At 36.7% G+C, this 15,497-nt stretch overlaps 2 protein-coding genes across 4 annotated transcripts in view; both read left to right on the forward strand.

The window, feature by feature from the left end:
* PNPT1 (polyribonucleotide nucleotidyltransferase 1) overlaps positions 1-12,818 on the forward strand; it is a 41,895-nt gene extending 29,077 nt beyond the window's left edge. Inside the window, exons 16-25 of the mRNA XM_012649836.1 lie at positions 4,674-4,780; positions 5,242-5,313; positions 5,408-5,471; positions 5,850-5,933; positions 6,234-6,317; positions 7,657-7,763; positions 7,846-7,901; positions 9,432-9,510; positions 11,103-11,150; positions 12,436-12,818. Of these exons, the coding sequence (XP_012505290.1) occupies positions 4,674-4,780; positions 5,242-5,313; positions 5,408-5,471; positions 5,850-5,933; positions 6,234-6,317; positions 7,657-7,763; positions 7,846-7,901; positions 9,432-9,510; positions 11,103-11,150; positions 12,436-12,591 (857 nt within the window). The 3' untranslated portion in view covers positions 12,592-12,818. The remainder of the gene's footprint in view (positions 1-4,673; positions 4,781-5,241; positions 5,314-5,407; positions 5,472-5,849; positions 5,934-6,233; positions 6,318-7,656; positions 7,764-7,845; positions 7,902-9,431; positions 9,511-11,102; positions 11,151-12,435) is intronic.
* A 1,660-nt stretch (positions 12,819-14,478) lies between these two features.
* SMEK2 (SMEK homolog 2, suppressor of mek1 (Dictyostelium)) overlaps positions 14,479-15,497 on the forward strand; it is an 89,946-nt gene continuing 88,927 nt past the window's right edge. For all 3 annotated transcript variants that reach the window (XM_012649864.1, XM_012649866.1, XM_012649865.1), the window contains exon 1: positions 14,479-15,108. In XM_012649864.1, the coding sequence (XP_012505318.1) occupies positions 14,967-15,108 (142 nt within the window). In that variant the 5' untranslated portion in view covers positions 14,479-14,966. The remainder of the gene's footprint in view (positions 15,109-15,497) is intronic.

A 15,497-nucleotide genomic window follows, 5' to 3' on the forward strand; every position in this document is an offset into this window, starting at 1 on the left:
TGAAAGCATATAATGGGGAACTTGAAGGATTTTATGTAAAGTAGTAGCATGATTTCATATCGTAGGTTTTTTTGAGATAGCGTTTCCTAGCTTAGAAGATGGATGGCCCTGGACAATGAGGTGGGAGAGACTAGGAGGTGAAGGGAGAGACTAAAATCTGGGAAGCAAGAAAGGGAGATTGTTGCCAGGGCAAGAAATGATGTGGACTTGGACTAAAGGAGTAGCAATAGGTATTTCAGTATTTAGAGGAAAGGACAACTTTCTAAAAAATTTAGAGGCTAAAGTAAACAGGTCTTTATAACTTGCAAGGATATAAGAAATGAAGAAAAAAGTGTTGATTCTGATGTGTCTTAGTTGCTTTTAAACAAGACAGAGAATACAGGAGGAAAATTATTTATCGGGGGTAATTCAGTTTTGAATATATATATTTAGATGCTTTGGAAACTTTTAGCTGGTGATGTCTGACAGGCAGTTTGGTTACACAGATCCAGGGCTTGGCAGAAAGAACGAGGCAGAAGGGATAGATTTTTAAGTTATCGACAATGTAAGTGGTAGTTAAAATCATAAGTGCAGGTCAGATTACTTAGAGAGATGAAGTGAGTTCCTTAGCACACTCCTTTATACCAAAATAAGTTCCAAGTGATCAAAACTTAAACATTTTTTTAAAAAAATGAAACATGGAAGATTGTATCAAAATCTTGGAGAAGAAAAATCTTTCTAAGCAAAATCCAGGAACCATGATTGTATAAACTTTAACAATTCTGCACAGAAAAAAATCACCATAAACAAAGCCAACAAAAAAATAATATATTTGCATTTTATTTAATATATTTATATTTTTTAATAAAAATCTACTGTCCATGCTGAAAGAAAATAAAGAAAAGTCTACCAACTAAGCAGAAAAATGTTTGAATCCCATGAACAGGCAGTTCTCAAAAAAAGAAATAATAATAAATATGTTTATAAACATAAAAATATATTCAACCTCTCATAAAAAATAAATTAAAAATAATCTAAATAACCCTTTAGATTGGCAAAGATCAAAAGGTTTAACAAGAATATAGAATACCATGCACCTACATACACTGCTGGTAAAAGTTTAAAATGCTGTCTTTGGAAGGCAGTTTTGACAGTGTAACAAATACAAATACTTTTTGACTTAGCAATCCCGCTTCTATGTGTGGCTGATAAAAATATACAGGGAGTCACAGCTAACATCTTACTGAATGGGGAAAAGCTGACAGTTTACTCTAAGAACTGGAACAAGACAAGGATGCCCACTCTCACCTCTCTTATCCAACACAGAACTGGAAATCCTAGGTAGAGCAGTTAGGCAAGACAAAGAAATAAAGGGTATCCAACTTGGAAAGGAGGAAGTCAAACCATGCCTGTTTGTAGATATCATGACCTCCTTATACATAGAAAAACCTAAAGACCACAAAAAACTCTTTAAGAATGGATAAATTCAGTAAAGTTGCAGGACACAAAATTAATATACAAAAATCAGTATTTTTATACACTAACGGCAAACTAGCTGAAAAAGAAATCAAGAACTCAATCTCATTTACAATAGCTACAAAGAAAATAAAATACCAAGGAATAAATTTAACCAAGGAGGTAAAAGACCTCTATAAGGAAAACTACAAAACACTGATGAAAGAAATTTAAGAGGATACAAACAAATGGAAAGACATCCCATACTTGTGGATCAAAACAATTATTATTGTTAAAATGACAATACTGCCCAAAGCAATCTACAGATTTGATGCAATCCCTATCAAAATACCAATAACATTGTTCATAGAAATAGAAAAAGAGCCCAGGCACAGTGGCTCATGCCTGTAATCCTACCACTCTGGGAGGCCAAGGCAGGAGGATCGTTTGAGGTCAAGAGTTTGAGACCAGTCTGAGCAAGAGTGAGACCCTGTCTCTACTAAAAACAGAAAAATATTAGCCGAGCATGGTGACACACACCTGTAGTTCCAGCTACTTGGGAGGCTAAGGCCAGAGGATAGTTTGAACCCAGGAGTTTGAGGTTGCAGAGAGCTATGATGACGCTACTGCACTCTAGCTGGGGTGACACAGCAAGACTGTCTCTCCAAAAAAAGAAAGAAAGGAAAAATCCTAGAATTCGTGTGAACCACAAAAGACCCTGAATAGCCAAAGCAATCCTGAGCAAAAAGCAAAGCTGGAGATATCATACTACCAGACCTCAAAATATATTACAAAGCTATTGTAACCAGAACAGCATGGTACCGGCATAAAAATAGACAGATAGACCAATGGAACAGAATAGAGAACCCAGAAATTGATCCATATTATCTACAGTCAACTGATTTTTGAAAAAAGTGCCAAGAACACTCATTGGGGAAAGGACAGTCTGTTTAATAAATGATGCTGGGAAAACTGGATATCCACATGCTGAAGAATGAAACTAGACCCCCACCTCACCCTATATAAAAATCAACTCAAAATGTATTGAACACCTAAATGTAAAACCTGAAACGATAAAACTACTAGAGGGAAACATAGGGAAAACACTTTAGGAAATTGGTCTGGGAAAATATAATATGAATAAGACCTCAAAAGCATAGTCAACAAAAGTAAAAAAAAAAAAAAAAAATGGGATTATATCAAACTAAAAAGTTTTTGCACAGCAAGCAATCAACAGAGTGAAAAGACAACCTACAGAATGGGAGAAAATATTCGCCAACTACCCATCTAACAGGAGATTTATATGAGGAACTCAAACATCTCAGCAGCCAAAAAAAAAAAAAAACAATTAAAATATGAGCAAATGATCTAAACAGAAGTTTCTAAAAAGAAAACATTCAGATGGCCAACAAATATATGAAGGAATGCTCAACATCAGTACTCATCAGGAAAAGTCAAATCAAATCCACAATAAGGTATCATCTCACCCCGGTGAAGATGGCTATTATCAAAAAGCCCTAAAATAACAAATGCTGGCAAGGATGCAGACAAAAGGGAAATCCCACAAACAGTGGGAATGCAAACTAGTACAGCCACTATGGAGAACATTATAGATGTCCCTCAAAAAACTACAAATAAAACTGCCCTATGATCCAGCAATCCCACCATTGGGAGTTTATCCAGAGGAAGGGAAATCATTATATTGAAGAGACATCTGTACTCCCATGTTCATTTGCAGCACTATTCACAATAGTAGCCCACATGTGGAATCAACCTAGGTGTCCAACAACAGATGAGTGGATAAAGAAAATGTAGTAGGTATACACCAAGGAATATTATTCAGCCATAAAGAAGAAGGAAATCTTGTCATTGTGGCAACATGGATGGAACTGGAGGATGTTATGTTAAGTGAAATAAGCCAGGAACAGAAATTAAACACTGCATGTTCTCACTCGTATGTGGAAGCTAAAAAATAATCTCATAGAAGTAAAAAGTAGAACAGAGGATACTAAAGTCTGGGAAGGCTAGGAAGAAGGGAGAGATTTTTAAAGGATACAAAATTACAGCTAGATTGGAGGAGTTTAAGTTCTAGTGTTCTATACCACCCTAGGATGACTATAGTTAACAATAATACATAGTTGCAAATAGCTAGAAAGAGGATGTCATCTCTTCCCAACACAGAGAAATGATGTTTGAGAGGATGGATATGCTAATTATCTAATCTGATCACTACATTATATGTATTGAAACATCACTGTGTACCCCATGAATATGTACAATTTATTATTTGTCATTTAAAAATATAAAATTAAAACCAAAACATATATATGGGGAGAACTATGTAACAATTCAAAAGAATGAGGTAGAGCTTTGTGTGGTGACATGTGTCAATATCCTAAATATGTTATCAAGTGAAAAAGGCAAGGTACAGAATAGTTAATGGATGTGGTATGCTGCCATGAGTAAAGAGAAGATTATGTTTACATTTATACTTGTGCACAGAAATTTTCTGGAAGAATACATTAAAGATGGACTGGGGTTCAGGGTGGAAGAATTTACCAAACACTTTGTAACTTTTCAACAAGAGGAAAAAAAAGAAGGCATCAAAAGCAAAGCAGCAGATAATCTTTTTTTTTTTTTTTTTTGAGACAGAGTCTCACTGTGTTGCCCGGGCTAGAGTGCCGTGGCGTCATCTTAGCTCACAGCAACCTCAAACGCCTGGGCTCATGCGATCCTCCTGCCTCAGCCTCCCGAGTAGCTGGGACTATAGGCATGCGCCACCATGCCCGGCTAGTTTTTTTTATATATTTTTAGTTGTCCAATTAATTTCTTTCTATTTTTAGTAGAGACGGGGTCTCGCTCTTGCTCAGGCTGGTTTCGAACTCCTGAGCTCAAACAATCCACCCGCCTCGGCCTCCCAGAGAGCTAGGATTACAGGCGTGAGCCACCGCACCTGGCCAGCAGCAGATAATTTAAGAGTTATGAAGTTTGCTATTATTCTAGAGGTTTTTGCTGAATATAGTGATTACCTATTAAAGTTCATTTAAGTAGCTTTATTTACTATATGCTCAAAAAGAAATGAGGTAGTCAGATGACCTCTTAAGACCTTTCCAACTCAGCTTTGGTGACTGTCAATTCACAGAACATCATCCACATACATTAAATGTCAACAGAATGACAAATATGTGTGTTGGGTTGGTATACACATTACATATGAAAGTACTTTTTTCCAATTATAGGAGTTCCAATTTCATCTGCTGTCGCAGGTGTAGCAATAGGATTGGTCACCAAAAATGATCCTGAGAAGGGTGAAATAGAAGATTATCGTTTGCTGACCGATATTTTGGCAAGTATATTCCCAGTTTTAAATATTTGATGGTGAAGACTGTACGTACTTTACAGGTATCATGTGCTTAGAAGAATGCTAGTACTCAAGGAATAGAGGTACTTGTTCTTACTTTCCTCCTCTGCATCTTTGCATCGGACTTTATAGGATGTGACTTTAAAATATGTATTACAGTATAAATATCCATAATGGCTCGGTTTAGGATAATTGTAAATTAATCTTTATGCATTTACAGAGAGGTACATGTAACCTAAAAATAAAGTGACATTTCTAGTGAAAATATCTGTAGCTTAAAAAGTCACAAATTGGAAGCAATAGTTAATGTAGGAGATATTTCTTTGTATTTGGTCTTAGAGGATATGGTTTACTTCTAAAGCTATTTTTTGAAATTCTTCTGTATTGAGTATGGGTGAATTTTATTTTTGTTTAAAACTGTATTATAATTTCTTAAATTTCTGAAGGGAATTGAAGATTACAATGGTGACATGGATTTCAAAATAGCCGGCACTAATAAGGGAATAACTGCATTACAGGTATTTTTTAAAACCCATTTTTTTTTTACTTTTGTAGTATTTAAATTATGTAATAAACAAATACTTATATAATATTTTGACTTTTTTATGTTAGGCTGATATTAAATTACCTGGAATACCAATAAAAATTGTAATGGAGGCCATTCAGCAAGCTTCAGGTAAGACAGTGTGCCTGATTCTCTTTCATTATTTTCTATAATTCCCATTAGGCTTATTATAAAATAGTGCTTTAAAAAATAGAATTTCATATAACTTAACTTAGATTGCAAAGTGTTAACTTATTGGGCACATGACTAACCACCAAAATAGATGACCAGTGAAATTTCAGTTTTTATAAATTAATTAACTCTCTTAAGATAGGACTTACGGAAAAAGAAAGTAGGAGTGAATTTTCAAGGTAATTGGGTTGTGGAGAGCTTTGATTATTAAGCTAAAAAAAGTTTGGATTTTACTCCTTAAAAACTAAGCATGCATCTATTTCAGATCACATTTATTTTCTGTAGTTATAACTTTGATTATGTTTTTATCTCTTCTAGTGGCAAAGAAGGAGATATTACAGATAATGAATAAAACTATTTCAAAACCTCGAGCATCTAGAAAAGAAAATGGACCTGTTGTAGGTAATACATTAAAATTATTACTGATCATAGAAAGGTAAACATAAATATATGAATGTATTTTACTGTTTTTAAATGTTTTTACCCCATATGCAAAATAAAAATATTCTAAATACTTTTATAGTTAAAATACTTTAAATTTGGGGGATATTCTTGGACATTTTTCTGTCATTCAAGTAACAAACTTTTTTCTATTTTATACTGAAATATTTTTACATGTGTCTAGGGAAAAAAAAAATCCTGAGTGATCAGGACATGGTTGAGGTTTGAATTGTTTAAATATTTGTCTGTATTATATTTCAGAAACTGTTCAGGTCCCATTATCAAAACGAGCAAAATTTGTTGGACCAGGTGGATATCATCTAAAAAAACTTCAGGCTGAAACAGGTAAGAGTTGTATGAAGTTTAAGGTTTTTCATTAAATGCTGGATCAGGCCAGGCACAGGGGCTCATGGCTATAATCCCAGCACTTTGGGAGGCCAAGGTGGGAGGATTGCTTGAGGCTAGGAGTTTGAGACCAACCTGGGCAAAACAGAGAGACCGAACCTCGAAAAAAAAAATTTTTTTTTTTAGTAAGCTGGGTGTGGTGGTACATGCCTATAGACCTAGCTACTTGGGAGGCTGAGGCAGGAGGATTATTTGAGCCCAAGAGTTTGAGATTTCACCGAGCTGTGATCACACCACAGGGTGACAGAACAAGACCCTGTCTCTTAAAAAAATAAAAAAATTCTGGATCATATAAGTTTGCTCTTTCATCTCTGCTGTGTTGCTTTAAATACACACACGCGCGCGCGCGCACGCACACGCACATGAGGTCTGTCTGGAAAATATCTAGCCGTTGTTCTCATTATATTAACAATGCCTGGATACTTTCCGGACAGACCTCATATTTCAGAAATGAGAGAAAGACCAGGAGAAAAAGGTGTGACATGTCTGGACTGTGAGTTTTCTGTGTGCCTCTTAATAAATCAGCAAATGATGGTCCTTAACTGTATTCAGGAAGGATGACCAAGAATTCATCAAGGGTTTTTTTAATTTGATTTTTGGTTTTTGGGTTTTTTCGTAACATTTAAAAATTGAACATCTAGAATAATTTTTAGTTTTTCATGTTAGAGGAGTTATGCTCTAATTGTTTCTTACTATTACTTCTGCTACTTTCACTTAATTTTATTTAGACTCTTATTTACAGAGTATATGTAGAAATAGCGTGCTTTAATTTATTTTTTCTGGAAGTAGTGTTTGGGTTACCTAGTATTAATACTTACCAGCTTTGAGGCTATTTAAGGAAGGTGAGAAGCAGAGTCACTTTAGCTAGTTTCTAAGACTGAGAAACTGACATGATTTCATCCCTCATCCAAGGGGTAAGAGGGAAAAAGAGAAAAGGGTGAAGAGAGGGTTCTCGTATAGTTTCTACTCATAATTAAGAGAGCAAAACGAGACCCTTCAAAACTAGTACTGATATATTTGATCCCACCAGACGGTAGGCTCCAAGAAAGCAAGGATGTTGGTTCACTATTATATCCCCAGGGCCCAATGCAATGCCAGATACATAGCAAGTGTTTAGTGTATGTCTGTTGGTGAATGAATCTCTTCATTCCTAAATCAATGACTAAACATGGCATAGCTCTGCCCAGCTGCTTCCAGGTGTTCTCACATCTGCTTTTAAGACTAGTCTCCACTGGAATGAGCAAGTTAACTTTAATATGTTAAATTATCTCCTTAAAAGGTGTAACTATTAGTCAGGTGGATGAAGAAACATATTCTATATTTGCACCAACCCCTGGTGCTATGCATGAGGCAAGAGACTTCATTACTGAAATCTGCAAAGATGATGTAAGTATAGACCCTATAATAGTTGCTTTTTCTACTTTTTGTTGCTGTTTTATGAATCTTATGGCTTATTTTGTACTTACAGCAGGAGCAGCAATTAGAATTTGGAGCAGTGTATACCGCCACAATAACTGAAATCAGGTAATATCAAGTAATATTCTATGTTGGTTTTTAAAAGATTTATATTATAAGCCCAGGTTAATTTCACATTTGTTTTATTTACTTTGAAATTATAAGCTATTTAGATTATATGTCAGTTACCATATAATAATAATTATATATTATTTTTTAAGGTATATTTTATTTTTTATACCAGTTTGTAGATTTTCAGTAACATGTTTCTGTGGTTATAATTATAATAAATTCTTGTAACTAAATTGTGTTTTTTTTTTAATTATACTATGGAGGGGAAGACAAATTGTTTTCTTTAACCAAATTTTCTACTATTTTAATTTTCCCAGGCCGGGCGCGGTGGCTCACGCCTGTAATCCTAGCACTCTGGGAGGCCGAGGCAGGCGGATTATTTGAGCTCAGGAATTCGAGACCAGCCTGAGCAAGAGCGAGACCCCGTCTCTACTAAAAATAGAAAGAAATTAATCGGACAACTAAAAATATATAGAAAAAATTAGCCGAGGATGGTGGCGCATGCCTGTAGTCCCAGCTACTTGGAAGGCTGAAGCAGTAGGATCGCTTGAGCCCAGGAGTTTGAGGTTGCTGTGAGCTAGGCTAACGCCACAGCACTCACTCTAGCCAGGGCAACAGAGTGACATTCTGTCTCAAAAAAAAAAAAAAAAAAAAATTTCCCAATAAACAATCAATAAACAGGCCTAAGATAGACTTAGCAATATTTCCTTTTTTAAAATATGTTTGTTTATTATTATTATCATTATAGATGTGGTCTCACTATGTTGCCCAGGTTTGACTAGAATTCCCAGGCTCAGACACACACTACCATGCCTAGCTTTGGTGGCTTGTTCGAAAGATAGTAATACTACTTAATGCTTAATTAGCACATATTTTTAAATGCCATTTTCAACCCGGAAGCATTTTTTTTTTTTTTTTACCAACTAAAAAGATTATACTTTGAAGATCAGAAAATCCCCTGAAGAAAAAAAGGAGATTTTCTGATGCAGCAAGAATGCTCAAAGCTACTTGAAATGAATAATAAAAGACAATGGGATAATTTGTTTAATATTGCAGGTAAAAAGAAATGGGATGGCTTATTTTAGTAGATTAGAGAAAAAAAGGCCAAGAAGCTTTTTAATGAAATAAGTATCTCAGTTTACCTAACCACCTTCTGTAAATCACTACCTAATATGTTAATGATATTCTGCACTATTTTAAAATATTTAATGTCATTTCAAAAATGTTTAGAAATTATGAAGAGAAATATAGAACAAGAATATATATTCTAAAAGCTTTTTTACTGCACATTTTTTCTTTCTTTTGTCCTTTGATTCACAAGTATGTAAACATAGGGTGTATTTTCAATGGAAAAGTAAGTACCTGTTTTAGGTAATTACACTTTTTATATTTAAAAACATACACTAGAGTTGATTTTTTTTTTCTTTTTTTTACTTTTTTCTCCTATGAAAACATAATCAGTTTTATCTATCAGTTGATATACAGGTACTTACTGTTTTAACCAGGCTTTTTATTTCCTTTTTGTAGAGACAGTGGAGTAATGGTAAAATTATATCCAAATATGACTGCAGTACTACTTCATAACACACAACTTGATCAACGGAAGGTAAAAAGGTTTATAACTACCTTAAAATAACCGTATTGAAATTACTTAGGTTGGTGAGATTTGTACACTTTACCTATCGCTAGCCTAAAGACAAAACAAAAATGGCAGAGATGCTACTGGCAAAAGGTTTTAAATTTAATTTTTGTTGTAATTCATACATCTGAAAGAATAACAATATAAGATAATTCAAGAAAACAATGAGGGAAGTAATAGGAGTGTCTATTTTACCATATATTAAAATATAATCTAAAGTTATAGAGAATAAAACAGTATATTACTGGCTCAAAAATATATAATTCATACAACAGAAAAAAGGGACCAGAAATAAACCCAGTTGTAGACATGGGACTATATTACATACTGAAAGTTGTATTATAGTCAGTGAAGAAATAAACTTTATTTAATAAATCATATTGGTACAGCTGATTATCTTAAAGCAGGATCTCTGCTCATTTTTATACCAAAATCCTATCTGGATCAAAGAGATAAATGTAAAAAAAAAAAAAAAAACTGAAATTTTAGTACTGGGGAAAACTTTCTCGGCATGATATCAAAACCAAAAATATAAATAAATTGATAAAATTTGACCTCATAATTTTTTAAAGTTAAATGGCAAAAATCACAATAAGGTTGAAAGATGATCAATAATCTAAGAGAAGAATGCTTATAACATATGACAGAGGCTTAATATACAAAGGGCTTTTGCGGATCAGTAAGAATGATGATTATCAATAGAAAAATGAGCAAAGAACATGAACAGACAAATCATTTTTTTAAAAAGCCAACCAAGATACTCAAGATCAACAGCAACTTTTTAAAAGGCAAATAAAATCAAGATAATTTGAACTTTCAGATAGTTGAAAATTCCCAGTGTCGATAGGAAAAAAGATGGACATTTCCATTCATTATTATAGGAGTATAGATAGATTGGGACAAACTTTTTAGAAGGTGTTTGGTAAAAGTCTATCAACCTAGAAGTTCCACATGTAGGACTTTTTTCTGAGAGGATAATTAGAGTAGATGAATACATGATCAGTGCTATACTGTAACTTTTCCTCAAGTTTTTATTTTGAAAAATTGTAAGCCTACAGAAAAGTTGAAAGGATAATACACTGAACACTTATATACCTTTCAACTAGATTCACCAATCATTAACATTTGCAGCATTGGAATTTAAAACAAATTAAATGATCATCTTTAGGAGCCTGGTTAAATAATTTATACAGTTTGAATGCTTAACTGTAATCCTTCACATATTAATTGCAAAAGACGTCCTTAACCTATTATTGAATGAAAAATGAGCAAATTATAAAACAGAAAGCACCGAGAGGTCCACTTTTATAAATGCAATATAAACTTACTAAATAGAAATTTGAAGGGATACTCATTGAAGTGTTAATAGTAGTTATCTCAAGTAGAGGGGTTTTGGATAATTTTTACATTCTTCTGAATATATGTTTTAAATCTTTGTAATTAACAGATTTTACAAACAGAAAAATCAATAAAGCTGTTTTCCACTTAGGGAAAAATCTGTACTTCCATGGACATTAGGTAATTATGTACATCAACTAATACATTATGTTTTCTTTCAGATTAAACACCCCACTGCCCTGGGATTAGAAGTTGGCCAAGAAATTCAGGTACCTGTCTGTGTTCAACCCTTTAGCCTTAAAGTTGTTAGTTGTACTTGAAGTTTCAATTATTTTTTTCAAAAAGTAAGTTGAAAGAATAGAATCAACATCTATGATGTATATTATTTATATGCATTTTTTTCTCACTATGTTGCCCAGGCCTCAAACTCCTGGCTCAAATAATCCCCCAACCTCAGCCTCCCAAGTAGCTGGGACTGCTATGCCACAGCACCCTGCTCAGTGCTTCTTTTTTAACCTCATGATTGCTTAAACAGACTCATAAAGGATTTAAGACACGATTCTTTCCCTCACGTAGCTTACAGTTCAGGTAAAACAGCAGTCATCTTCAGAGCTTTTAAAAAATACATGAACAGGAAAAAAAAAGAAAAAGAAAAAAATTCTTGTATAGGTCGGGGTTGGCTTTGCAGACTCAGTGATTTGCAGACAGACATGAGAAGTCTGGTAATTTAACTTTACTGAAGACTTTGAATTTTATCTTTGAGGAGTCAAGACTTTGTTTCTCCACTACTTGAGGCTGAACGTTTTTGAATTTGCTGTGAGCCATGTTCAGGCCTGGAATTCTGATAATGAAATTGATCTTTTTTTTGTAGTCCTTTATGAGTGGATGAAAAGAAGTCATTGCCAATCTGGGTTTCTTTGGCTGCACCACATTCTGTTCCAGTTATACCTAATACTCATGACCTGGGTAACTAAGGCTTCTAGTTTATTCCCAGTCCATAGTCCCATTGTTCAAGTAGCCTCCAGGGAAAAATGAGAACTAAGACTGCATAAGGTTTTTTTGTGTTTTTGTTTGTTTTTTAAACATCAGAAAGGACTTTAAACCTACCACGTTTCCCCTGACTTTTCATTTTTCAAGGTGAAGCCAAATAAACACTAATGTGATGGGTTTTTGAGCAGTAGTGAATATCTGAGTGACCTAAGCATAATCTTGTATAATTTGTAGCACAGTTAGGCTCAAAAAGCCCTTGTCTAGAGTCATTCCCCATGGCTTTGACTGTTCTTCCAATATAGGACTTGGCCTGGAGAGAATAAAAAGGCACAGATGAGTTTAACAGATTATAATTGGACAACTAAATGCCCCTCTTTTTTTATAATAATTACTTAACCAAATTATAAATATTAAGTGTATACCTCCACTTAGCACTAAGCTGTGCTTTCAGCGAATAAGTAAAAACAATCATTGCCTGTCTGGTCCATGTAAATTTAAGTGTCTTAATTTGGATGTCACTCAATGTGCTATGACTTTAAAAGTAGATCTATTTCTTTGACACAGGTGAAATACTTCGGACGTGATCCAGCGGATGGAAGAATGAGGCTTTCTCGTAAAGTGCTTCAGTCTCCAGCTACAACTGTTGTCAAAACTTTAAATGACAGAAGCAGTATTGTTATGGGAGAACCTATTTCACAGACATCATCTAATTCTTCCTAGTGATTTTTTTAAAGAGAATTCTAGGGTGATATGCTGTAGAGAAAAATTTTAGTATCTTCTGATGTGTAGATTTATACATAGTATAAATATATTCTAATTATTTGTATTAAAATGCTCATTTACACGTGCCATTTTTTGTTTCAAGAGCAACTCATATTCTTTTAATCTTATTTACATTACAAATCAATAAATATTTATTATTAAAAGTAAATCATTTATACATCTTAGGAAAGATTACCCTGTTGTTTCTATAATTCTGAAACATCTGAAAAACTTAGAAATAATAAATTATATATGCTATTATAATGGATCTCTTCCTATAGATCTTTTTTTTTCTTTATATACACTAGTGACAATATACCCTTAGTCATCTTACGGCTCACAAACTGGAACATGCCATTTTCAAAGCCAGTACCTATCTCCTCAGAACGGTTACCAGATATTATAAGTTGAGGGAGCTAATTTGACCGATTTTTAATAATAAGATACCTTTATGTATGCGTGGTGGCACGCACCTGTAGTCCCAGCTACTCTGGAGGCTGAGGCAGAGCTTGAGCCCAGAAGGCCAGGGTGTACAACTTCCAAGACAGAAATGTTCTATTCTCTGGGCTCAAAATGCATTTTGTCCACGTCAATCACAGCAATTATTGGGCTGTATTTTTATGTATTATTATAATGACTTAACTCATTTTCTGAGGTCCCCTGTAGATTAAAATAAACTATGAATCCATTTTTTTAATTAGAATGTATTATATTTTTCATCAGGCGCCTGCTCTGTGTAAGACACCGTCACGTGTTTTAGTGTACTGCTGAAGGGTGTCCACACATAAGCCGTCTAGTCAAAACATAAACACGTTTTGACAAGACCATTGATAAGTTGTGACTACAACTCCCAAGGTGCACTGCAGGGTCAACGTGCGCACCTCGCCCGGTTTTCACTTTTCAGGCTACTGGGTTGTACAGGACTGACGGCTGAACAAGCTGAGCTTGTATTAAAGAACGAATAAAGAGATTCTCCCAAGAACGAACGTAGATTGAAATAAACGACAGACAACGCTACTATGCCCAGCGCGTGACTCGTATCCACTGCACAATGTGTGACAATTAGCGTGAATGCCGAGAGAATTCTTCCTTCGGTTATTCAGTGCACAAGACCTGTCTATAGATAATGCAGGAAATGCCCTCAAGAAACTAAAATATCAATACGATGCTCGTAGATGTATTAGGAAGGTAGCTCTCCGCCGCTTCCCTAAACTTATCTGCAGATTTTCTGAGGTTGCAAACACGGTAAGAGCACTGTATTCTCCCGAAGCGAAGAGTATGCTTTTCAATGGCCAGCTACTAAGAGCCAGACGGTGAAACGGTTTGGCGGGAAATAGGAAATTAGGAAATTGTCAACAGACTTTTGTATGACAGTAAAATCGCCTGGAGATTTTAGCGTCCAGACACTTCCTGAGCAGCTGTTTAATTCTAACAGATTCTATAGCAAGTTTTAGTGGATTTCGATTCAGCTGAAAAGACTCAACATTCCTTCGTCTTTACAGACAGAGGTTTAAACTCCCCCACCCCCTTATTGGCTGACACGGTAAGCCTGCCATTAAGGAATGCAACAAATTTTGCTCCTGCTTAGTCTCGTTCAAGGCTGCGTACTTCCCCGGTTTGCTTTGTCTTCAGAGCTGAGTCCTGGCACACGTCACACGCCAGACGCCAGCAGCGACCCAGCGAAACCCCTACCGCGACTCTGCTGCGATCTTCCACAGAGAAGCGTCTCCTGACGCAAGCGGAGACGGGCAAATCGCGAGAACCTTCCGCTCCACCGAGATCCCGGGTTAGGAGGCGGGGCCGAGAGAGGAGGAAGTCCCACTTAGGCCCTCCCATCTGAGTCGCGTACCCCTCCTCGCGAGAGTGCCGAGCATTGCGGCCTGTGAAGCGCGTGCAGAAGCGGAGGTCTGTTCGTTGGGCCCGTCGGCCGCCGTAGCCCCTGCTAGGACAGCCCGTGTGAGCCTGCTGGAGGAGGAAGAGAAAGGCAGAGAGAGTCGGGTTACAAGATGGCGGACCTGTAGTAGTTACCGCGGCGGCGGTGGCGGCAGCGGGAGAGCGAGCGAGCTCTAGGGGGGAAAGGGAGGAGGGGGGTGGGTGTATGCGGGAGTGAAGTGAGAGGTAACAGGGGCTCCGGGCGGGGGTGTCTCGGTGGCTTTTGTCATCTTTTCTCGTGGCTGAACCTTTGGAGCCATGGTGAACTCGGGCCTCTTCGGAGCCGCAGCCGCCGCCGCCACCGCCACCGCCACCACCGCCGCTACCGTCTCTCAGGAGTGAGGGGAGTGGACGAGGTGAGCGAGGAGGCGGCGGCTGGAGCAGAGGGGACAGTAGCCACCATGTCGGATACGCGGCGGCGAGTAAAGGTCTATACCCTGAACGAAGACCGGCAATGGGACGACCGAGGCACTGGGCATGTCTCCTCCACTTATGTGGAGGAGCTCAAAGGGATGTCGCTCCTGGTTCGGGCAGAGTCTGACGGTAAGGTTATTGGAACGGTAGGATAGGGGACAGTGCGTCTGATTGGGGCACAGCCTGGGGTTCAGGCCTTGGGCCCGGTTACTGTTACTACCACCTCTTGGGACAGCGCATTGGTCTTGAGCTTGCTCTTATCTACGGTAAAAACAAACTGTCCGGGTTTACCCTCTGTGTGAAGCAGATTCTGTTCCCCGCCTCCCATGCCTGTTAAGGATTTGACTCCTTCCTCTCCAGTTCCTCCTTTTGAAGAGGGGAGGGTGTGAGAGAGACGGAGGAAGTAGGGAGAGACTACGTAGTGACTGCTCACTCTAGGAAGCTAACATCCCCTCCCCCTTTATTTATTTTCTCACCCATTATTCGTCTAATACTAAAGATTTAGTGAAACTTTTCTG

Source organism: Propithecus coquereli, unplaced genomic scaffold, assembly GCF_000956105.1.
Source record: "Propithecus coquereli isolate 6110/MARCELLA unplaced genomic scaffold, Pcoq_1.0 Scaffold305, whole genome shotgun sequence".
Taxonomy (NCBI): Eukaryota; Metazoa; Chordata; class Mammalia; order Primates; family Indriidae; genus Propithecus; species Propithecus coquereli.